This window comes from Halichoerus grypus, chromosome 8 (genome assembly GCF_964656455.1).
Source record: "Halichoerus grypus chromosome 8, mHalGry1.hap1.1, whole genome shotgun sequence".
Classification (NCBI taxonomy): domain Eukaryota; kingdom Metazoa; phylum Chordata; class Mammalia; order Carnivora; family Phocidae; genus Halichoerus; species Halichoerus grypus.
Window position 1 is genome coordinate 104914461 of NC_135719.1, and position 24570 is coordinate 104939030.

The window sequence follows — 24570 nt, forward strand, 5'->3', positions numbered from 1 at the left end:
CAGTGTAAGGCTGATATAAAAGCTTTGAAAATAATTAAACAAGGCTTGTGAGATGGGTCTAGTTTGGCCACCATTTCCATTCTACATTTCAGTATTCAGCATAGTGACTTAATGTATTTTCAGGCTGACATTTATGTCTATACTTGTATATATCGCATCATTCACAAACAGCTCAACTAAGTCTGAGTCACCCATAAAGATGGGAAAGTGAAACAAAGTCACCTCCAAAGCACCCAAAATCCCAAGTAGGGCCTCACCTGAGGTTGAGTCAGGATTCTGGAGGTAAATTATGAACCACTACAGGGTACAGGGACCCCAAATTTGCTGGTGTAAAAGTCTTCAATTCTGTGACAGAAATGGAGTCCCAGTGCTCTAAATCACATACAAATCACTTGGGAATTTTCTTAAAATGCAGAATATGAAGAATATGATTTATTAGGTCTGGGGTGGATGCAGAGATTCTGCATTTGTAGAATGTGTTTAGTGCAGTATTTTGATGCTTTTACTCTAAAGACCAATGATGAACGTACTGACACTGTATAAAAGTTCAGGATATATAGAAAACAAGAGCCATGTTTACAAAATTCTTTATTTACATTTTAAGCTCACATTAAAACCTTTAAGAGAGAATGGCTAAGATGAAATATACAAAGTTGATATCAACACATACACATTAATTTTTATCTCAAAAGAATCTTATAGATGGCTTTTGATGAACTCAGGGTTTTGTTTTTTTTCCCCACAAAACTAGTGTTCCCTTAAATCATGGTGTGAAAATGTCTTCCCATAAGAATAAAGTTAATTTAAATCATTCAAAAAAGCTGAGCAATAAAAGGTTAATTTTAATAAACAGCTATCCATATGCCATAATACAGTTTTCTTTTTTAGTGTGTTGAGATGTTCAAATAGGTCCAAATATGATATGATAAATAAGTTTTAAATATGGAATGCTTTGGTTATTAGGCTTTGACTTGGCTTTTGGCATTACTTGTATATCATTCCAATGAGCCATTACAGGTAATCCATTCAAAACAAGACTTGCTTAATACTATGACAAAGCACTTAGCCTTGCCTTGATAGGGAATACCTTTAAGATGCTGACAATAGCAACATATTTCTCTTTTCCTTCCCTCAGGAAAAAAAAGAAATGAAAAAAATAAATTCATTCCCACATGTTAAAGTCCACCATAAAGTGGACTTTTTATTCATTCTTAAAGAAAAATGTTCTTCATAATAATACCTGACCTGGGTATTTGTACATTATTGAAACACTAGACCTGTAAGAGCTCCTTCTAAATTGTGAAAGCTCATGATTTTGTAATCTATTTATGTAAAATATGCTCAAGATTAAATATATAAGCAATGTATTTGAAGCTTCTGGGAAGGATTCACATTTAAAATAGTTTTAAAATCCAGGTTTTAGAAAAATAAATAAAATACTGTGATCGGTTCTACCCCACCCCCTCTACTTTTCTCCCTTCACAATTTGAGCTTAAGAGTTCAGACTTCTAAAGAGCAGAAGAAAGCAAAATAGAACAACGCAGGTTTTGTGATCCACATTTTCTTTGTCTTAGTGTAACATATTATCACAAAGGCAAACTTGACTCTTTCCTTGAAGTGAATATCCCATCTTCTCAGACTAATTTAAATAACTCTTAAGAAAGCCAAAGAAAGTTTAACCAGTGCTTTTAACAAACAAGTAGCTAAATGCCTATAAAAGAATACATAACTAGTGATCTTAAAGAGTGCTATTATAAAGTCTGAAAGCAAAACCTAAACATTTAAGTTCAAATTTAATCTCTTTAAAAGATTTTTTAAAAGCTGTAAATGCTATTATAAATTGCCAGTTAAATTCCCACTCTAGGCTACAAAAATAAACTGCTGCACAAATGTATAAATTTAAGGTAACCTCATGTTGATCTTTTTCCCTTTTATAAGTGCAGTAAAACAAGAAATAAAGCACCTAGATGTTGATTCAATTAATCATTTGAGCAGCATTTTGATTTTGGATAAAGGGATTCTAAATGTAGTCTAAAACTTTCCAGAAAGTCATATTTACATTCATTATACAGCATTTTATATACACATAAATATAGATTTATGAGAAATTAACCTACACTTTTCGTAATGTAAAAAACAACAAAAATTACAACACATGTGATCACATGCTAAAGCCAGTTATTTGAGAAATCTGCTTGGTGTTCAGTTTTGATAGTAATAACCTTGAGTAACTTGAAGCATATCACATAAATACACCACAGATGCATAGTTTATTTATGACCTTAGTCCCCTAGGTCTATCCACAGTTTTAAGTGAAAAACATTCTCTGTTAAAGCCAATGCCATACCAGTAGTTGGGTTGACTAGTAATGTTTGCACTGGGATGAAAGATTAGGGAAGGCATGATAGCAGATGTGACATGTTTTGAAGGGTAATTACAGGGAAGGATTAAAATTAATTATTTTTCCAGGGAGAAATCAGGACTTTCTGAAAGTAAGAGCTATCCAGACCTGAAAAGGTTTGTTTCATGAGTTTGAATTCCAGTCCCACAAACGGCCATACCTTGTCAGAGCTCTTGGAGTAAGGATTTCTGTGTTGGCCCTAGCTTGTCAGGTGGGACCAACAGATGGTTAGGCCACGAGGAACCTGAAAGTTGCTTGATGCAAATTATTTTGTTGAGATTTTTAAACATCATATGACTTCTTAGGCAGTTTTCGTGAATCTTTTGTCCCTGCCCATAAAGCAGTGCGTGATTTTGCTGTTACCGGTCTTGTAAATCGATGGGTTTGGCCTTCCAGGAATACATCAGAGTGAATTTTTCTTATCTAATTGCTGTTCCACAAAAACAAGTAGGTCACTATAATGAGCTTTGTTAGTGTCCTAAACATAAGTCCTCCACCAATGGCTGGCTGGCTGAAGTAGGCTAAGAAGCAAAGCTTTGATTTGGGGGAAAATATTTACCCATCTTAAAAACGTTGACTGCTCTATAAAGTTCTGGTCTTGAGAACTGAATGGAAAATCCTACTTGGCACTTTTTTACCTCAGATGGCATGCCAGTCCTTATCTGAGTAAGAAATTAAAGATTTTATTTCAGAGAGAGAGAGCACGAGAGGGGGGAGGGTCAGAGGAAGAAGCAGACTCCCTGCTGAGCAGGGAGCCCGATGCGGGACTCGATCCCAGGACCCTGGGTTCATGACCCAAGCAGAAGGCAGATGCCTAACCGACTGAGCCACCCAGGTACCCTCAGAGTAAGAAATTCTTATGATCAGATTTGAAGTGTTAGAAGAATAGGAAGCATGGAAATTTTAACCTATGTTAAGCAAATAACTCTTCCGTAAGTTTTTAACTCTAAAATCAAGGCTTTTCAGAAGAGTAAATTCACCAAAAATATAGAAATAAAAATCATAGTATAGCTCTAAATATAAGACAAATAAGGTCACATGGTTTATGCATTTCAAATTCTTAAAGAGGCCCTACATTGTTTGAGGAAGACCATTCAAAGTATTGTTCCCTGAGTTCTTGAAGCAACCCTAAATGTAAGTTCATGAACTCCAAGACTTGAGAGAGAAACCCCCATGGTTTGCTTATCTCTCTTCTAAGAGTAGCTGTTTACTCCAAAGTGATTTGTTCAATGCTTTCCCTATAGTTCAAATGCTTTTAAGAACGTGGCTTTATCCATTTTTTAGAAGATAAGCTCCCCGAATGAAACTTCTAAGGAGGAAAAAAAATGTTTAAAGTACAGTTTTAACATTAGTTAACAGTGCAGTTGAATAAATCAGTTTTACATCTAGAATACATCAAGAGTGGTAATACTGTCATAGGTGTTAAAAGGTAGAGTACTATGGACTCTGGCTTTTCTGACCTCTGTGGTTATTGAGCCCAGGGTCTGTTACCAAAGAACCAAAAGTATTAGAAACAGAATGACTTTTCCATATTTGAAGGTGTAAGAAGACATACATTTGTTTTTTAAATAAAGATCAAAACAATAGGCTAATCAGATCTCAAACTTTAAATATCTGGAATTTACACATAGCTTTATATATAATATTTAAAAAAAACTCATTCAAAACTGGGGTTTTAAGACTCTTGCATTGTGTTCATATATCTACCTTTTTGGTGGCTATTAGGATATTTTTTAAAAATTCAAAGCTTGGGAATAATTTAGTCTCTTTAGAAAAACTAATTATAATGAATGGAGACCAGTTCTGTTGCTGGCAGTTTTAGGTTGAGTTTAACTTTAAACCATTAAAGGTTTAAAAAACAAATGGTTGAGAGAACTTACTGAAATGTTCCATCCATTTCAGTAAAGTGCACAAATATGAGTGTATCCTTTGGCTTGGCTATGACCTCAAGGGAGGTGTAGAAGTCAGTGGTGCTGGTGCCAGATTCCTGACTATATTACTGAGGCTGGCAATCTTCTCTTCTAGGAGGTAATTTTTCTTCTCTGCTGTTTTTTGTCGCTGTTCAGTCATTTCCAGAGCTTTCAACAACTGGGCATTTTCAACATACAAATCCTTCACCATTGCATCTGCTTTAGTATTCTTGTAGAGCTAGAAACAGAACCAGAAACATCTTGACTCCATTTCTGTAATTAAGTTTAAAGGTGTGACATTAGGACAATTGTTCATAAAGGCAAATGACGTCTATCAATTCTATTCTTCTATTTTACAACACAGGTTTAACATCAGACCTGGCATCAGGGATACAAGTAGAGCAAATCCACTTATTCCAAGCTGTTTCTTTGCATGATGTTTGTAGAAGTCACTAACAAAAAGAACATATTAATATTTGAAGGCTCAAAAATCAAAGTCTTTTTCCACCTAAATAAATGAGGTGTTACTTTTTCATTCTCTAAAAATATATCAAAATACTTTTATAGTTTCTGAGGTATAGAGTATGAACTTTAACTCTGGGAAGCTCAAGCACTTGTTAAGAACATTCATAGCTATAACCTACTGTTTATTTTAAAATTTGGTCCATGTATTGTATACAACAAAGAGGTAAGATTTGGGCAGTTACTTTTCCTTAACTCTTCCCCTTTTGCATAGTAGAGCTTGTCTAGAAGATATATTTTAATTTTTAGGGTTAGAAGATATAGTCTAGGTTGGGCTGGGAAAATTGGTCAGCAGCCCTGGGATAATTTTATTATGGTTCCTATTAATGTATTCCAATCCCCCTTTCCTCGTTACACCTCATTTTACACCCAGTTTTAACCAGGGCATCTGAAAGTATAGAGTTTTTAGGGAATAATGAACTGAAGCTTAGCTAATTTATTAGCATTTCAAAAGGCAATGATAAAGATGGTGACACTGAAGCCCAGGACCTAGATGACTGGCTGGTGTAACATACTAGTCTACTCTATTAAACTGTCCTAAGACAACTTTTCATCTCTCTCTCTCTCCCTTCTTTCCTTACTTTTAAAAAACACTTTGATGGCTCTTCATCACCTACAGAATGAAATTCAAACTCCATAGCTCAGCACCTAGGGCTCTCTACTGCCCACTCCTCCTTATTGCTCTAGTTTCTTCTGCTTCTTTCAGGACCGTATGAACTGTTAATGCCAAAATGTTTGTAGATGTCCACACCCCATATGTTGTCATAACTACATGATGTTCCCATAGTCTAGAATGTCCTTCTCACATTTCTTCATCTGTTCAAATCTTACTCAGCATCAGTACTTGGTTTAAGAGGCCTTCAGGAAACTTGCTTTAAACTCCTGAGTTGGATCAAGTATTTCTTCTCTACGTTCTCCTCTGCTGAAGTGGACTCCATTTTCTTTATTTTTGAAATTACTACCTTGCCAAATGATCGATACCTTGTAAATGAATTACAGTCCACATGAGCAGGATTTTGTTTTGTTCACTGCTGTATCTCTAGTGCTTAGAACAGGACTTGGCACACAGTAGCTATGTTTTGAATAAGTGAATGATTAAAGGATTGAATAAATGTGTATTGTGTAAGACTTTCTTTCATTTTGTGATTAAGACATTGGGCAAAGGAAAGTTCCAGTCTACCTCTGCATTAAGACCTTCTTTTGGGATTCTTCTTCTTTTTATATATCTAGAAAACCAGGCTGGACAGTTTCTGCCCCCGCCCCTCAGTTCTTAATCTCAGTTTCCAAAGCACTACAACACGTTCTATAAAGTAGTCCTTTTTTGCATGTCATCAGTGGTTACACAAATACTTTCTAAACACAGGCCACACCTGCCACCAGCAGGTGAAAAGGGTCAGTCTCCATAGTGGTCCTGGAATTCTGGGTCCCTATTCTAATTCAGAGCACAGCATTTTGGGGTCTGGTTATAGCCATAAGTACTTTTTGAGGTCATCATAGCTGTTGCAAACAGGAAAGCTAAAGTTCCATTTATCTTCCAATTTTTTACCAACATAAATTTTCTGTTTATTTCCATAGAATGTTTCCTGTCTTGGGCAAATAAAAAAAATCTACAAACATTAAATTTGAGCTGCTGAACTTTGTTAGGAATTAATTCGTTAGGTCCGTGTCAGTCTCTGTTAGCAAACGTACATTTTTGAAATTGTGGACCAACCTGCCTTAAAAGAGCTTTGGGAAAATAATGTAGAGAATACAGAATTCATACTTCTGGAGTGGTATGGGGGAGAGTGAATCCTAAATTCTGCTGGACATCTGTAGTAGCATTTGCCTTTATTTGACAACAAAAGTGACCAAGTTAATGGCGATAAAGGAATGGAAAACTGGAGTTAAAAGTGGAATGTGAGGTGGGTGGGTAGAGGTGACCCGGGAGGCTCACTTGTTCTTTGAGCTGATTCACTTTATCCTGAAGAAGCCTTTTCACCAGTTTCAATTTCTGTTCAACTTCCATCATTCGTTCCTCCATGACGGTCACCAGTTGCTCCTGGTTTCCCTGAAAGGAGGAAAAAAAGGGTATTATCATTGGAAAATCATGCCATACTAAAAACACTAGTAATTTATTTTTCCCCACAAGATGCCTAGAGAAAGGACAGGAAATGTTTGCCTTTGTAACTGGAAGGGTGGATTTCTGGTGAAATGGGGGTTCTGAACATTGCATGGGTTGCACGTTAGAAAAGAAATCCTATCAGAGAAGGAATCAAAGATTAAAAAAAAAAAATCTTACCTGTGTTACCATTTTCCCCTGAGATAAAGCCATATTCTTAAAACCCATAATTTAGTACCTGTGTGCATCTCTTCTAGTAAGATGGGTATCCAAAGTAAATTAAACTATGGTTATCAACCTTCCATCTGTGACTGGGGCCTTTGCCATACTGTGGGTCTCTCAAGAATAAAACAAAACTGCGTTTATTCAGGATCACCTAACATTTCCAATCAGCTTGCAATGTGCAGGTCCATTTCTCCTGTGTGAAATGGCTGGTTACTGTGATGTGAGGGTGTTTGTTAGTGTTCCTTTCCTCATAACAATCAGCCTCTTCCTGCCAGTTACTGTAGTCATCTGTTTCCCAATTTGACTTGTCAGTGTGAAGCAAACATCTGCATTGGAGGATGGGTTTATCGTAAAAGATTTAAAATTAAGAATCCTCTTCCCACACACGACTCCTAGATAAAATAATAGGGCAGAAGAAGACCCCCGGCTGCCCCTCCTCTCCTCACACAACAGTGATGGATGAAGGAATTCCGTGGGGTCTGGAGAGCCCAAGGACACAGAGATTTAGAGTGCAACCAACGGCCTCTCCTGGCAGGCCACTAAAATGTTCACATACAGAATTTCAGATTTTAAAAGGTTCTTCAAAACTCAGGTGTTAATGGCTGATGATATAACTCCTCTTAAAAGCATGCAGAATGACCAAACATGGGTGGAAAGCCAACATTTGTTTGGATAAAATAACAGCATTTATTCAAATATAAGCAACTAAACCATGTGACCAATTTGAAGTCAAAAATTGTAGTATGTATAAGTCTAATGCAGAAAGTAAACCTCAAGAAATCAGGCCTTGAGAACATCTAGCTTTAAAAAAAATACTGTATTTTAAAAGATATAATGGCTTTTTCAAAGTTCAAATGTAAATGGAAAATGACTGATTTCTACTTGCCTGAAAAAAAAAAAGCAAAACAAAACAAAAAAACCCATAACAGATAACTCGAAGAACATGGAACATGGCAAAAGAGGAAAAACAAAGGCAGTCATATATTTAAAATTTATTTTATTGTCAAAATTTTCCTTTTTCCTGTCAAAAAAGCATTATACATCTTATACAAAACAGTATAAATAACCCAAATTTTCTTCAAATTCCATATATAAAAGTAGTACCTCTTGTTAAAAATAGTTACAGCATATGGAATGAGAAAATATATAGAATACATCCTTTTAAGAATCTCAAGTCCACACTCTTTAAATGGTATAAATAAAATGATTCAAAACAAGCTGAAATTTGTGAATTTGATTCACAAAATCTGTCATTTCTACATTAATAAATAAGAGACATAATACTGCAAAGGCAATAATAATAATTTAAAAGAGCACTTGATTCCAAAACATTTTTCAGCTTATGTCTGTGTGTGTGCGTGCGCGGGGTGTATGGGTGTGTGCATCTGAGTATCTGCCATGGTAAGAAATGCCATCAATAGCAGCCCAGTTTTCACAGGTGCCCAATCCTTCTGTAGGAATCTGCATGCACTGCTCGCTGCTCCGGTAGCAAGGCCTAGAGAAAGAAGGCAAGTGGTACACTTCACCCTGATGTCAAGATTATGTTTTGGGAGGAGTCTAAATTCACACATTTATAATGCAAACAAGTTTTAAAAGCACACGAACACTACATATGCAAGCAAAGCAACACACAGGCAGAAGACATCACATCACTCCACACACAGAGGCAACGTGCAGATTCTAACAATATTCTGTCGTTTTAAAATTAATGGCAGCTCAGTTACCAGAAATAGGAGAGTCTGCAGTGGCATTCTAGTGGCAGAAATAAGCAGTCCACTCTGCCATCCGACTGGAGAAATTTTTTTTTTTTTTAGTACAAAAATCTTAACAGTTTTTGTCTATCTAATCCTGAAGTAATCGGAGTAAAAGGATATTGTTTTTAAACACTGGCAGGTGGGGTAGAAGAGCAAGCTTTGAAAACTGTGTGTATGAGAAAGCTATAGATAAAATCTTCGCCTAATCCTTTGGTTTAAAATGTCTGTTAAAAACTGAGGTCAAGGGCGCCTGGGTGGCTCAGTTGTTAAGCGTCTGCCTTCAGCTCAGGTCATGATCCCCCCATCGGGCTCTCTGCTTGGCGGGGAGCCTGCTTCTCCCTCTCCCACTCCCCCTGCTTGTGTTCCCTCTCTCGCTGGCTCTCTCTGTTGAAAAATAAAATCTTAAAAAAACAAAAACAAAAACAAAAACTGAGGTCAAGGTTTTATAATTCAGTTCTGTAATGAATTGTTGGAGCATCTGTTCAACACCCCACCGGCACAATTTTACTATTTGGAAACTGAAGTGGAATAGCAGAAACTTCCAAAAACGTGAATTTTTAAAGCACAGAAGACAAAAATAATTTTAAGGTTTTGTTCAAAAGATTAGCTGACAGAAGCATATCATGACAAAGCACAGATATCTACTACTAGAAGAGGAAGACAGAACTGCTCCAGGGTATAATTATAGTGCTAATTTGAGACAATTACAGAAAAGGAGGTGGGGAAATTCCTTATGAAAAGTCAACTGAGAGACAACAGAAGAAAAGCATCCAAACCAGATTGAATTTAGAATTATACAAACTAAGGAATATTTTTTATTTTATTCCTAGTTCTGAATAAACAAATTGGGCAAGCAAAAAGCATGAAGTGCTTCATTCCTAGTCAAGCTTTTTCAGAAGTCTCAAGAGAACTATTTGGAAACCCAGCTTGTATCAGATTGTGTCTGTAGTGAGCTAGGATAAGGCTAATTCAAAGGAAAAGGGAAAAGATGTTTATTTTCTTAAAAAGAGGTTTTCAAACTTGATCATTCTTAAAAATTAAGTTAAATGAAATACATCAACTCAAGTTACTGACTACACACTCTATTAGTTGTTTAAAGTCCCCACTTGTGAATTCTATGGAACTCAGCAGACTGTACCCCTCTAGTACAGGAAAACCCAGGTTGCTTTGTTAATAATGCATATCCTAGAGTTGTACTTGAATTCTGTAATATTTTTGGCATCAGACAAATGTTAAGTCAAAAAACGTTAGGTCAGTTGTACACTATGCTCAAGCGATCCTGATACTTCATCAACTACGCATGTGCAAAGGAGACCCAGAACACTTCATTACCCAGCTTCAGAGCTGAGAGTGCAAGAGCATCACTGCAAAAAAACCAAAACAAAACCCCCAAGTAACACTGCAGTTCTGTGGATTTGTCACACAGGTAAGATGGCGCTCTCTGACAGAGATTTAGGTTCTTTATCCCCACCTTTGAAGGGGTATAACTTTCCCATAAACAGGCCAAATGAGGTGAGGTGAGCTGAATTAACCCGCAGGGAAGAAAGAGCCTCATACCTGCGGTGTGTTGGTTTCGGAGGTCCTGTTTTCAAGCTCCTCCTGCAGGCACTGGTTTGTCCTCTCAGCCTGCAACAGCTGGTGTTGAAGCTGCAGAAACTGCTCCCTGGGCACCATCGGACAGGCCTGCTGCTGGCGCAGCTGCAGATCCCGAGCACGAGGGGATGGGCTAAGCATCACAGCGGACCTCAGGCGCTGCTTCTGGACGACAAAGGCAAAGCCCGGGTCAGCTATAATTATAGTGCTAATTTGAGACAATTACAGAAAAGGAGGTGGGGAAATTCCTTATGAAAAGCGCTTTGCAGCACAGAGCTACTCTTGAAAGTGTCAAGCAAAGTGAATGCCTCTCAGACCCCCTGACAACTTGAAAACAGGACAGTACATGACTTGAGTAGAAGTAAGTAATTGGGAAGCGTCATTTTCCTTAGGAGATGATATAATTAGTTTTCGACTTAAAACACTGTACTTCCTCACTCTTGAGTGACTGTAAGGGCATGAGGTACACGCTACATATAATGTGTCTAAATTCTACTTCATTGTCTCCTTATACTAGAACATTTAATTACGCCTCGTTAAACAAACAAAATGCAGACAGGGTTGGAGTAAGCAAAGGGGAGAAAGTGGTTATGCTTTAGGGTTTTGCCACTTTACTTACCATTCATAAAGATTCTTAAAAGCAAATGTTCAAGGACTATATATTTTCCAGGATAGCCAAAGAATCTCATATCTAAAATTATTTTACCCTATTTTAGTTTACCAATGTTCAACTCTTAAATAGCACTATAAGATAAGCAATTCTGGGACAAAGGGTGATATCCTAGAATCCCCGGGAATTGAAGTATATGGAACAGAAGTATTTGTTCAAGACAATGAGGAAATGATATGTGTATCACATGCCAAAGCTGGGGAGAGGGAAAAGGAGAAGGAGAACGCACTGCATTTGGCCAGTGAGGCATGCCACTCCACATCTGTCGACACATTCAGCAGACAGAGGACCCCGCAGAAGGCATGCAATGAACATGACCAAGTACCAGACTCGAGAAGCAGCTCCTCCAGGCTTGTGAGAAGGGAAAAAGGCCCTCCACGACACAACTATAATTAAATGTCATGAAACTTCAGAGCCACTATCCATTTCCTTAAATCTAAATTTCTGAGGTGGGAGATTACCCATTTTGAAATTTTCTAGTTGTAGATTCAGAAACCCACCATTTTATTTTCAGGACTAAAAAATAGGGAGAATTATGATCCCATGATTTTATATCAGCAGGATGATTTTCTTCATCTAGGTCTTTAAATACTGAGGAAAATCCTGCTGTACATGGAAACACAGACATATTCCATAGTTAAAGCAAAATGAATATTGGCTCTTACGTATTTACTAACTGTTAGAGTCAGTAAAAATGATTACGTGAACAAGGAGTCTAATGAGATATCTCCATGCGATGAAATGCATTGAAAGAGAATGTTCTACCTTCACACACTAGCTCAGGCAGAGAACTGCACCCTTCTCTGCTAGTTCCAACCACAGAGTTCTAGGTGCAGGTTAGCCACAGACAAAACAAAAACAAAAGAAAATTACAGGAGTCATAAAAAGAGGAAGAAAAGTATGAGTTATAAAAAGAGAACAGTTAAAACTGGGTATATTATATACCTGAACATGTGTGCTCTAGTCCGTAAGGACTTATAAAGGACAATATTTACATTTCTCTGTATACCAATTTTACAGACCTTAAAATGTCTCATAGCTCTCATCCTGCAACTGCTTCCTCACCTACTGTGATTTGGCTAGTTTGTGAACTTACCACCTTTACCTCCACCTGTCCCAAGAGAATTATTTAGAACATTCCAGGTCTAGTCTGGATGGACCTGATACTAAATACTTTTATAGTTTATATTCTGCATCTCCAAATGGCAATTTTGTTGCTCAAGTGTTGGAACTGTTGGCTAGGCTGACTTGAGAACTGCTGATGCAGATTGTAACCCTTTTCTTGAACCTTCAAATTCAGTTATTTAGAGAACGTTGCCTCATGTCGTTGAAAAAGCCCTGGAGTAGGAATTAAAGATCTCAAATCACTAGACTAGGAAAAGGAAGAATTTAATTGCCCTAGGCTATGGGTACGTATTGTATTAGCTGTGACTTTTTTTTTTTTTCTTTGAAGATTTTATTTTTAAGTAATCTCTACACTCAACACAGGGCTCAAACTCACAACACTAAGATCAAGAGTCACACGCTCCAACAACTGAGCCAGCCAGGGGCCCCTAGATCAGTGACTTTTAAACTGACACAGAAGGATGAGGAGAAACTCCTTCCCACAAGGGAGGACATACATCAGATTAGAATCGCCTAGAGAGCTTTTCTTAAAATCCTTGATCCCAAAGATTCTGATGTTGGAACATCTCCTCCCCCTGCTGCCTGCCCCTCACCCAAACCCAATGAGAATCCCTGCCAAGTCAGAGGAATGTACCTATCCCTCAGGTGAGGTGCGCACAAAAAATGGTGTGAAAACCACTGTACGTGCCCCAAAGTGGCCTCATCTATAGATGTCAGAACATAAATAAAAACCCACTTTGTAGGGCTGGTGGGATAGGGAGAGTTATCGCTTAATGGTTAGAGTCTTTGGGGTGATGCAAATGTTTTGGAAGTAGCGGTGAGGGTTGTAGAACACTGTGAATGTAATTAATGCCACTGAATTTTAAAATGGCAAATTTTGTTCTGCATATATTTACCACCATTTAAAAAATTGATATAACAAAGTCATCGCAGTATATACTTTAAATAGGTGAGCTATATGGTATATGAATTACATTTTAATAAAGCTGCTGAAGAATCCAATTTGTATCGGTCTGTACAGAGTTAATAGCTGTCTTATTGCCTAAAGAAAGTTTCATTACAATAGTGTATGAGATGTTCTTTTCAGTGTTCCAATGGAAAATTCAAGTTTTTCCTTTAGTTATTCAGCTCTAGTACCATGAACATCCGTTTACTTCATCCATTAGCAAATATTTACTACTAGATCAAGGAGAAAAATAATGAAGGGAAATTGCTTATGATAGTTAAACATGTGAAGTGGGGTTAGGAAGAGAGAGGTTTCTGAGGCCGGCTAGAGCAGGTGGGAGATGGATGGGCCTGTTGGCAGAACATTTGGAGAGGATCTACCAGTGACTAAGTATACCCTGTTACTTTTCAATTTGGTATGAGACATGTGGAGCTTAGCTTCAGATATCTTATTCATCACAATATACAATTATTTCATCAGAAAGCATCTCTACATCTAAACACAGCCTGCAGCTCAAGCTTTGGAACACATTTATTATGTGCTGTCAGAGAAAGAAAAAAAGGGTTTGGAATTTCACTATTTATAGTTTAATCTCCCTATTAGTGGATAAATCAGAGAACATAAAATTGGCAGAAACCTCAGCGGTCATTTAAATGTCAGTGTGACATATCTGCCCATATTTCACATTTAAAAACCATCTATTTAATCTCTCTCATCCTGTAATTCTGGCTCTAAAATATTTGTTTACCCATGACTTTTTAAGAGCACAAAAAGATGTTTTCTACCCATACCTCTCTACCTTAAATAAATTTTACAGTTCACCACATGACATTTTCATCTACCCCAAGCAAAGTATCTCAGTGAAATTTGTATTGTTAAGGAGGATTTGTACGTAAGTTGTTTTATATCCTATCATTGTGTTTAGTATTCAGAAAGCAGTCTAGTAGACTGGAAACTCAGTGTCCAAGCTGACAAGTTTTACAACTCCATTTTTATATTTAACAGATGTACCTCTCACAAGGCAGTGCTGAGTTACAAATGTAGTAATGAACAGTGACAGCCCTGGAAGATTAAACTTCTAAATGCTAATGCTCCCAAATTCCCTGCACGGATTTCCTAACTAAAGAGGTTGTTAGCAACCCATCTGTAAAACACTACAATAGGGGAAGTGTCAGGAAACTGTTACAACCTCAGTGGCGGTGGGGGAGCTCTGGGCCTCTTGGCCAAGATCAGACAGAGTCCCTGCCACCTGAATTTGTGGAGGTATGGGTCCTTGCATTTTAGAATAGTCAACATGATTCCTTCCTCTCTGAAGCAGTATGAATTCCTGTGACTATGTAATGAGCAATGACGTCTATCAAACTTGGTAAGACAGACCAAAGAATTCAGCTTGGCAGCATACTTTTTCACTTTTCTTCATAATAGGAATTCAATGCTATGCTAGTCTCTCCCAACAAATGGCACATTCATGGATTAAAATATTCTTCATAGCTAAGGCCAGTTGCTTAAAAACTTACCTCCATTAGCTGCTCATCCAGTTTTACTTGTTTCTTTTTCAGGCCTTCATTTTCCAAATGAATCGTTTCTAATTCTCTTTCAAGGGAATTCATCTGACTGACCTGCTAAAAAACAAAAAAATTCCCTTTAAAAAAATGAAACACACTTGAGTTGCTCTGCTTTATTTTGACAAATTTATGCTAGTCAGAAATCTTAACCCTTGGAAGAAAGCAGACTTCACTCATTGAAGGAAAACAATATAATTCAGTGCACTGATTACATTTAAGTAGGATAGTTTTTAATCACCACTGCTTCCATGGAACAGATTCCAGAAGGCACCTGGCTTTCAAACTTCAGTGCCGCTCACTTAAGAAATACACCCAGGACATAGCCCACACCCATAACCAATTATAAGTACATATCACTGAAAGAGAACTTTCATGAAATGAAATTTATCCTTACCGTGAGCCATGGACTCTGATATTTTCTAGCATATCTTATAAATAAAAAAGGCTGATGTTTCACTAAATCAATTTCATGATCCTCTACTATGGATCTGCAGTGGGAAAAACACTGTCTTAAGGCAAAGTTTAAAGGTTTAAAACTGAGAGTACATAAAACCTGAGTTGGAGAACTCCTTTCTCAATTTTAAAGATGAAATTTGAAGATTTTGTGAGTATCCATTTTTAGAATTCTCTATTATAGGAGGAATGTAATGAGCTACATGACCCTGGAATTCAGAATATTGCTAAGTAGAAAATATATGACACTTGTAGAATCCTGATTTTGGTTTCTATCAAAAAGAGCTGAGGAGAGGAGCAAAAATTGTTAAAGAGAAGTGTTAAGCTTTTCAGGTTAAAACTATCATTAGACTTTTCCCTTAGCAGCTGGATGAAACCCTTTATCTTTCTGAAAAGTTTATATACCTAAAACTGAATGGTATTTCCCCGTTAGAGCACAAACCAGTCTTCTTACTGCCTATGGTCATGATAACTTTCACAAACTTAACATTTTCATACAGTTTTTATAACAGAAGTAATTGATTGTTCATCATTCTTCCCAGATTTTTACACAAACCATAATTTTCAGAAGAGGAAGATAACAGTGAAAACTCTGAGTTTTAGTTTAGAAGAAAAAAGAAAGAAAACAAGTAACAACCAGAACTCCCAGGGTAACCCTGGTCTTAGAACTCTTACTTCATGGAACAAAGTACAGAAAGCAAACTGCGTGATGCTACGGAGGTTTAACCACGTGGTAGCCAGCCTCCAAGATGGTCCCTACTGATCTCCACCTCTTGGGGTTTTCCTGTACCAGGGTTAGTCTGTGTGACCAACAGAAGATAGCAGAAATGCTGGTGTGTCACTTCCAGGACAGCTTATAAAAGGCACCGCAGCTTTTGGGATCCCTCTCCTCTCACTCACTGCCATGATCTGAGAAAAGGCGCAGGCAGTGAGGAGCTGAGGCCTCTGTAATCAGCCAGCAAGGAATAGAAGCCTCCTCCTAACAGTTACATTCCTGAACTTAGAAGTGGATCCTTCAGTAGCAGTGAAGCCTTCGGATAAATGCAGTCCCAGCTGATGTGTGGACTGCAACCTCATGAGCCCCTCAGCCAGAAGCACTCAGCTAAGCTGCTTCTGAATGCCCCACCCACAGAAACTGTGAGACAACAAATGTTTGTTGTTTTGTTACACAGCAATAGGTAGCTAATACAGACCATATTAAGATGTTTCTAATATTCAGGATATATACATTTAAAAATAGATTTTACTAACTTAAAAGGGCTATAATACTACTGAAGATTAAGCATCTTCATTATGAATACTTAAAGTTAACTGCTCCTTTTCAACCATCCCTGAATCAAAAAGAACTATGATACTATTTGATAAGATTACGAAAGTATAGATAGACGGAAGAACCAAAATATACCACTGTAATCAATCATTTTGTTGGAAGCATGCAGGGGAAAAAAACATACATATAGGGACACATCATAGTAAAGAAATAGACACACGGTATAAACTCTTAAAACTCACCTTCTTATTAGTAGGAGATCGTTCCTTTTGAAACTGTTCACACTCTCTCTTTAAGCTCATCTTCTCTTGCTCTGTGGGCTTCATAGTACCTGATGGGTTTAGATGTTTTTGGTGCTTGGGGGGAAGAAGGTTAGATTCCAGCTGACGGACCTTAACAAGAACATACGTGAGAGGAAGAAATGTTAATATAGTCATCTAGCAAGAAAGAAAAAAAATGAACATAAGGAAAGTTGTTTTTTTTTTTTCAGCACTTGGGTTTTGTTGTATTTTTTTTTCTTTAAGATTTTATTTATTTTTTGACAGAGACAGCAAGAGAGGGAACACAAGCAGGGAGAGTGGGAGAGGGAGAAGCAGGCTTCCTGCCGAGCAGGGAGCCTGATGCAGGGCTCGATCTGAGGACCCTGGGATCATGACCTGAGCCGAAGGTAGATACTTAATGATTGAGCCACCCAGGCACCCCAGGTTTTGTTGTATTAAAAACACTTTTTTTTTTTTTCAGTCAAGTCTGCCAATCCTTTTTTTTAAGATTCTATTTATTTGAGAGAGAGAGCGAGAAGCAGATTCCTGGCTGAGCAGGGAGCCCCAATGCGGGCTCGATCCCAGGACCCCGAGATCATGACCCGAGCCGAAGGCAGCCGCTTAACCGACCGAGCCACCCAGGTGCCCCAAGTCTGCCAATTCTTGAACTCTACTTTTTTGGATTTCAAAAGATCCTTCGAGGTAAATCTATTTTTAGTCTGGAAGGGTCTAAAAATCCAATGACTGTAAGGATCAGACTGAGAAGAGGGGACCTCTGGATCTACCAATCGGCTGGGAGTCAACAGTGTGGCGTGGCTGTCAAGAAAACAGATGTAGTCCTAGGCATTTTCTCTCTGATAGGAGCATAACTTTTAGGAGTCAATGAGGTGATGGTCCCATCCACTTTGTACTGGACTGTTCACACCTGAAACAATGCATTTATATCAACCAAGTTCCATGAGGACAGCTACCATGTCTGTCTTGGTTGACTCTGCACCTTCAGTGAGAGCAGAGTTTCTGACATAGAGCAGCTGTTCTAAATGACTATCTGTGGCTCTTCAGAGAGTTCTTCCTTAAAAGAAGTGTTTAAGCATAGGTTCATCATAGTTGGTCAGCTACTTAGCAGAAGTAAAGAATATAAACATCCGTTTAGTGGTTGGAAAAGATCCTCTTTAGAGACCATTCTCACCTTGAAATGCTGAGTCTTTAAAAAGGGGTACCTTTGGGCGCCTGGGCGGCTCAGTTGGTTAAGCCACTGCCTTCAGCTCAGGTCATGATCCTGGAGTCCCGGGATCGAGTCCCGCATCGGGCTCCCTGCTCAGCAGGGAGTCTGATTCTCCCTCTGACCCTCCCCCTTCTCATGCTCTCTGTCTCTCTCTCATTCTCTCTCTCAAATAAATAAACAAAATCTTTAAAAAAATAAATAACTAACTAAATAAAAAGGGGTACCTTTTCTCTTACAAGGAGTTAGCCCAACAAGATGTGAGTCTAATTTTGCCATTTTTGTACTACCAGTCTTGGCAGCTAGTCCATTTGAGTGGAGAATATATAGTTAACATAATTTCCATGAGGCTATTCTGGATAGGAGGATTAAAATCATTGATTTTGATATTGAACTGATTATACAGAATGAAAAATATTATATAAACATACCAGGGTAAAATTACTTGCTAGTAAATGATGAATTATACATTCTAAAATAAGTCTGCCATAGCAGAATACTCAGATCCATACCCTAGAACAGTTTCAGTCATGTCAAACTCTCATCTTCCTATCAAACTAAGTATTTTCAAACCTACACCACCATCTGCAGCTTTTCAGTGTACCTTCTCCTGGGAGTGCGTGAGTTCCGCTTTGGTGTTCCGCACCACGGTTTGGAGTCTCTCGTTCTCCTGCCGAAGTAGCTCTTGTTCCTCCTTTATCAGATGATCCATCTTGTCCCAAGTCAGCCAGTGCTGCTGCGTAGGGAATCCTGATGGATGGGTGGCTATTTCTGGGGCCCAGTTCTGAACAGCAAAGGGCAGAGTTAAGCCTTAAAAACAAGCTGATTTCTGTTTGAGTGTATTTACTCAATGACAATAATTCTTAGTAAGCACCTCTTATTCTTCATGTCTTCTAATGGAGGTGTGAATGTCTGTTGTATACACAGATATAAAAACAATATTTTGGGAGTCTGATTTTAAAAAGGTTTGGAAATTCTGTTTAGAATGAAAATCTAAATCTATTTTGGCAAAATAGCCCCAGCAAGTCTAATAGCAAAGATGACTGTAGGGCAAGTCCAGATTCTATATAGAGCCCAAGTGCATAGAGATTGGTGGCCTTAAAAATTGCTTCATCTTTATGAAGTTAACCCTTTGGCCCCAGATAACTATTCTTTTGGTTAACAGAGGACACAAAGGGAACTTCAAAATACAATGCTAACTTGAAAGCTTTCACAAGCTAAACTCTTTTCACATTTGCAATCAGATCCTTTTTTAGAATCCAAAGCACATACTGTCCATATAATTGAGGCCTGAACTCCAAAATATGCTTTTAGCTACCAAAGTGATTTTTTGGACCCTGGAAAATGCTTTAAAAAAAGTAACAAGTAGGTAGGGCTTTTGCTTTTTAAGCCAAAACATGAAAAAGAAAAAAAAGTTACAATCTCATTTTGAGGAAAATGTCAGCCCAGAAGTAATTTTAAAAAATGGAAACAACTGTTTTCCTTTAAAAAAATAAATAAATAAAAAGGAGGCATCTGGATGGCTCAGTGGGGACAGCATGAGACTCTTAGTCTCAGGGTCATGAGTTCGAGCCCCACACTGGGTGTGGAGCCTACTTAAAAAAAAAAAAAATATATATATATATATATAAATAAAAATAAAAAGATATAAAATAACTGGATTAAAATAACTGTCCTACTTTTACTGTAGGACAAAATCTTAACATCTCCACAAGGCTGACATCTTTAATACCATTTTTCATTTCTATGCACACAGGTGAAGCAGCACTTGGATATATTAAAATGAGACACACTTTATACAATATCGAAATGTTTTAGTTTTGTTACTACAAAATAACTCAGCATGGTCCTCTGTCTTGCACAATACAAAAAATAACCTTGTCACTGTGGTTCCATTTATATGAAGTTCAGAAACAAGCATCCCTAACCCACGGTGGCAGACGGTAGAGAAGTGGTTCCCTTGTGGTTATCAACTGGAGGGGAGACCAGAGAGTCTGCTGGGTGCTGGAACTGGTCTATATTTTGAGCTAGGAGGTGTTGACACAAATATAAACATATGCACATACATAGATAGGTATGTAAAATATACTGCTGACTTTTGAACAACACAGGTTTGAACTGCACGGGTCCACTCATATGCAAATTTTTTGATAAATACAGTACAGTATTGTAAATGTATTTTCTCTTATGATTTTTTCTCTAGCTTTATTGTAAGAATACAGTATACAATAAGAATACAATATACAAAATATGTGTTAATTAACTGTTTATATTATTGGTAAGGCTTCCAGTCAACAGCAGTCTTAATGATTAATAGGTAAGTTTTGGGGGAGTCAGAAGTTATATGTGGATTTTTGACTGTGCAGGGGGTTGGAGCTCCTAACCCCTAGGTTGCTCATTTATGTAAACACACACATACATCTGTAAGTTATAGACTTAAAATCTGTGCACCTTATACCTCAATAAAAAAGAAATTACCTTGTCACCAGCATTCTGAAGTTGTTTATATAAAGACATCACTTCTTGTTTTAAAGCCTCCTTTTCCTGCTGAGTCACTTGTAGGTCAGATTTAATCAGCGACATTTGCAAGTTTACATTCTGCAGGGTGTCTTCTAAACTCTGAACCTGCATCATGAGAACAATCTTACACTTGACACAGATCCTCACAGTCTCACCAAAGCCTGTCCAGGAGTGAATGAGCTAAGATAAGAGAATTCCAAGGTCTCTTCTGTTTCTATTTAATTATATACAGCTCTTTTGAGTAGCTCAGTGGAAACCCCAGATATTATGTATATTTACAGGACATTATATTTAGGTCAGTGACGTGGAACAGGGTCTTGCTGATACAGTCATCTGGTATATTAGCAAGTGGTGTCTTACAGAACCAATGAGAACCAAATGGCATGACAGAAGATGGCTTTACTGAATTTTGTGTAAAGGACTTCTTAGTTAAAAATGAAAATATATAGCTGTCAGAACCCCACTCCATGCTAACATCTAGTATATATTTTAATTAAAAATAATTTAAATGTATAAAAGTAAGGTTGATAGAGATCTTTAACAGGGCATGAATCTGCCTTAGGAACCCTTTTTCTAAATGAGAAACAAGCAGTCCTTTCTACACATTATTCTTCAGCTTTCATAAGTAATCTCATAATGATGAGATAATCTCATAATTCTAATAATGAGCTTTGAGGGAACTGTTCAAATTATTTCATCATACTATAAGCATGTGACAGGTATTAGTCAAGTTGAATCATTCTGAGCCCTCTTAGGCCAATTCCACCTGGAATATTCTTTCTACTGGGAGTTCTGTTGGAATATCCAGGAAAATATTAACTAGGCAGATGAAACAAGAATCGGCCACATACCTTGTCCTGTGAAGCCGCGAGTTGGGACTTTAAGGTTTCCCTCTGGTGTTCCCAAGACTTCTGTTCTTGCTTCATAGTGGCAATTCTGTGCTCTAAGAGACTTGATTTTGCCAACTGTTTCAGGAAAAGAAAAGAGGGAACGGGGCATTTTTGCACACATATCTAGCCTCAAAATTTCTATACCTCTATATATGCTGAAAAGACCAAGCACCAACTGTTTACGTGGGGGAGCAGGGCAAGGTAAAAGAAAGGTGTTTTCCTGGGGCGCCTGGGTGGCTCAGTTGTTAAGCGTCTGCCTTCGGCTCAGCTCATGATCCCGGGGTCCTGGGATCGAGCCCCTGCTCCACGGCAAGCCTGCTTCTCCCTCTCCCACTCCCCCGCTTGTGTTCCCTCTCTCACTGTGTCTCTGTCAAATAAATAAATAAAATCTTTAAAAGAAAAAAAAAAAAGGAAGATGTTTTCCATACTCCCTTTCTACCTTTAATTTTGAGGAATCTCTTCTTTTTGGCAATTTCCATTTTTCTCTCTCATTGCCTCACTGTGGGTGAGAAATGGTAGGCTGGAAGGCAATTAGAAATCTCAAGGGGCCCCTGGGTGACGCAGCCGGTTGGGCGTCTGACTCTTGATTTCAGCTCAGGTCATGATCTCAGGGTTGTGAGGTTGAGCCCCGAGTTGGGCTCCGCGCTGGGCATGGAGCCTGCTTGGGATTCTCTCTCTGCCTCTCCCCTCCCGTAACCTTCCTCCTGCCCCAATCTCAAGAGAGTACCATAATAGGAAAATACGGGATACCTATCAAGGCAGGTGGGACAAAAGCAGTGTTTGGGGATTTGCTACGGAAAACAGAAAAAAGTGCCTATGTAATAGGTCTCAGATTATTAAAAGCAACCATAGTTGTATTATATGTTAATAGTGATATATTTAATGATATACATTAAGGGGAGCCTGGGTGACTCAGTCAGTTAAGGGTCTGACTCTTGATTTTGGCTCAGGTCATGATCTCAGGGTTGTGAGATCGAGCCCCAGGTTGGGTGTGGAGCCTACTTAAGGTTCTCTCTCTCTCCCCCTCTTTCCCTCTGTCCCCTGCCTCTGCTCGTGCTCTCTCTCAATAATAAATAAATGTTTAAATAATATACATTAAGTAACATGGTTATATATTAAAATGAGATAAACTACATATTACTGTATATAATAATTATTAACCAATGTACACTCCTGTCAAAATCATGACCTCCGGAATTCTTAGGTCACATAAGGCCAGCTGAAATGTTGTTCTACTAGGACAGTAGGCTTGGAACAATTAGGCTAAAATGGGAGGCCCAGATGCCACCGTACAGAGAAATGCTCATTATGGTATACACTATACAATAATGGTTAAAAAGTCTTACGTTTACTACCTTATCCACACAGCTATTTAATTCTTCACTCAGAGCTTCCTTTTCTTTGAGCAGTTTTTCATTGTAGCTTAGAACACTAGAAAGTTTTTGCTGGAAGTCGGAGAGATCAGGACATCTGTGCAGCTGTAAGAGATAAACAATCCCATCACATCTCATGGCTGTATTTATAAAGAGGTATTTATAAACAGGGCATTTTCATGGTTGCTGCTATTTCCTTATCTACATAGATATTTCAGGGGACATATAAACTCTAGGGGACTAAAATTAAATTTAACAAAATGTTCCCTGCTACATTCTCTCCATTCTCCAATTGACTGCCAAAACGTCTGCCCAGAGAGATTCACGTAGACAGACACGTTACATAATGGTCCTCGCTTTCTGTTTTACCTTCAGGGTAAAATAAGTAACATACTGCCATTCTGTCATCAATTTAACTTGTGTACGATATAGCACAATACATTTTCCTCAGGCTTTTTTAACGAGACAAAAATCTTTTTCAGAAATCTCAGTCAAGACTATAGAATTGGCATGAACCAACAAGTACTGTGAATCAATACAAGGGCAAGTTTTCAAGCTAAAACAATCAGTGTTTTTCAATTTGTTCCATGTGCCCTTCCGTTTGGAAGAGGCCAAAACTGACTTGCTTAGGAAAATGTTAAATGTGGACACACAGGCTTCCTCCTCTCTACTGGAATCAAGACAAACCAAAGACAGTTTCTGTTCCGTTTCAGCATCTGCCTAACTAGGATTGACATTCTGGGCCAGATAATTCTTCGTTTTGGGGGGCTGTCCTGCGCACTGGAGGATGGTTAGCAGCATCTCTGCTTTACCTATTAGATGGCTGTTGCACTCCCCTCCCCACACACCACTTGTGAAAACCAAAAATGGCCCTAGACATTGCTAAATGTCCCAGGGTGGGGGAGTAATTCCCACCTCCCCCAATGACTGCTCTAAAGAGACTGATTGTTTCTTATACTTCTTTACCCTTCCCATAGTTCCTACATTTTTAATTTCCCTCTGTTTCACTTGGCTTTCACATATCCAATTCTTTTATTATTCATTATGATTTTATGGCCATCTTTCTACTTCATACCTTACGTTCTTTCACATTTAGCTTTAGGGGTAATACGACAAAATAGACTCTAAGGGTTGAATCTTCAACTGACAACAAATCCAGCATACCTTACAAATCTAAAGTCAGAAGAACATAGGAAAATGTATTTTAAAGTAGCTGGGCTTTGGTTTACTAAAGGACCTGTCTCCTTTGCTCACTACCTTGCTTCCTCATCCCCAGACCCTCACAAAGCCTGGTACCATTTTGGGTGCAGAGACTGGCATGAGACTTCTGCTGATGCTACTTGTGTTCCTCTTCTGTGCAACAGAGAATTTCTCATTCACAAAGTACTTTTTACTTGTATTGGGTCCTACAGCAGCACATACTTCCTAGGTCCAAGCTGTATGGCAGCAACAATGGGCTGATACTACCCCACTGTTGTAATCCCAAAGAGTCCAGGTGCCATGATACAACTTCTAGCAAAAGCAGACAGGGCTCACCATTCTTCCACTTCACTATTTATAAACAACACCTCTGTAAAAAATACACAATAAAAATGTACCAAATGATGTCCTCCTCATGCTATTTTACTCCCCAACGCACTGCTTTCCTTCTGATCTCTAGCTTAGTGAAGTCACAAAACACGCACTTCTCATGCTGTGGATTTGGACTCCATCATTAAACATCTTAAAGACTGAACAACGGATTTTCAAAAGGTAAAGGAGAAAAGTATTCCC

At 38.2% G+C, this 24570-nt stretch overlaps 1 protein-coding gene across 10 annotated transcripts in view; it reads right to left on the bottom strand.

The window, feature by feature from the left end:
- Nucleotides 1–571: 571 nt before the first annotated feature.
- Nucleotides 572–24570, bottom strand: part of NIN (ninein) — a 98347-nt gene continuing 74348 nt past the window's right edge. For 3 of the 10 annotated variants that reach the window (XM_078053667.1, XM_078053666.1, XM_078053673.1), the window contains 9 exons: nucleotides 22771–22902; nucleotides 21386–21499; nucleotides 20493–20639; nucleotides 18619–18798; nucleotides 16775–16924; nucleotides 14762–14866; nucleotides 10468–10668; nucleotides 6767–6880; nucleotides 572–4549 (listed from right to left, as the gene is read on the bottom strand). In XM_078053667.1, coding sequence (XP_077909793.1) covers nucleotides 4340–4549; nucleotides 6767–6880; nucleotides 10468–10668; nucleotides 14762–14866; nucleotides 16775–16924; nucleotides 18619–18798; nucleotides 20493–20639; nucleotides 21386–21499; nucleotides 22771–22902 — 1353 coding nt within the window. In that variant the 3' untranslated portion in view covers nucleotides 572–4339. Of the gene's footprint in view, nucleotides 4550–6641; nucleotides 6881–8159; nucleotides 8652–10467; nucleotides 10669–11938; nucleotides 12000–14761; nucleotides 14867–16774; nucleotides 16925–18618; nucleotides 18799–20492; nucleotides 20640–21385; nucleotides 21500–22770; nucleotides 22903–24570 lie in introns of those variants that run through there. The other 7 variants (XM_078053670.1, XM_078053669.1, XM_078053668.1 and 4 more) reach the window with 7 other exon arrangements.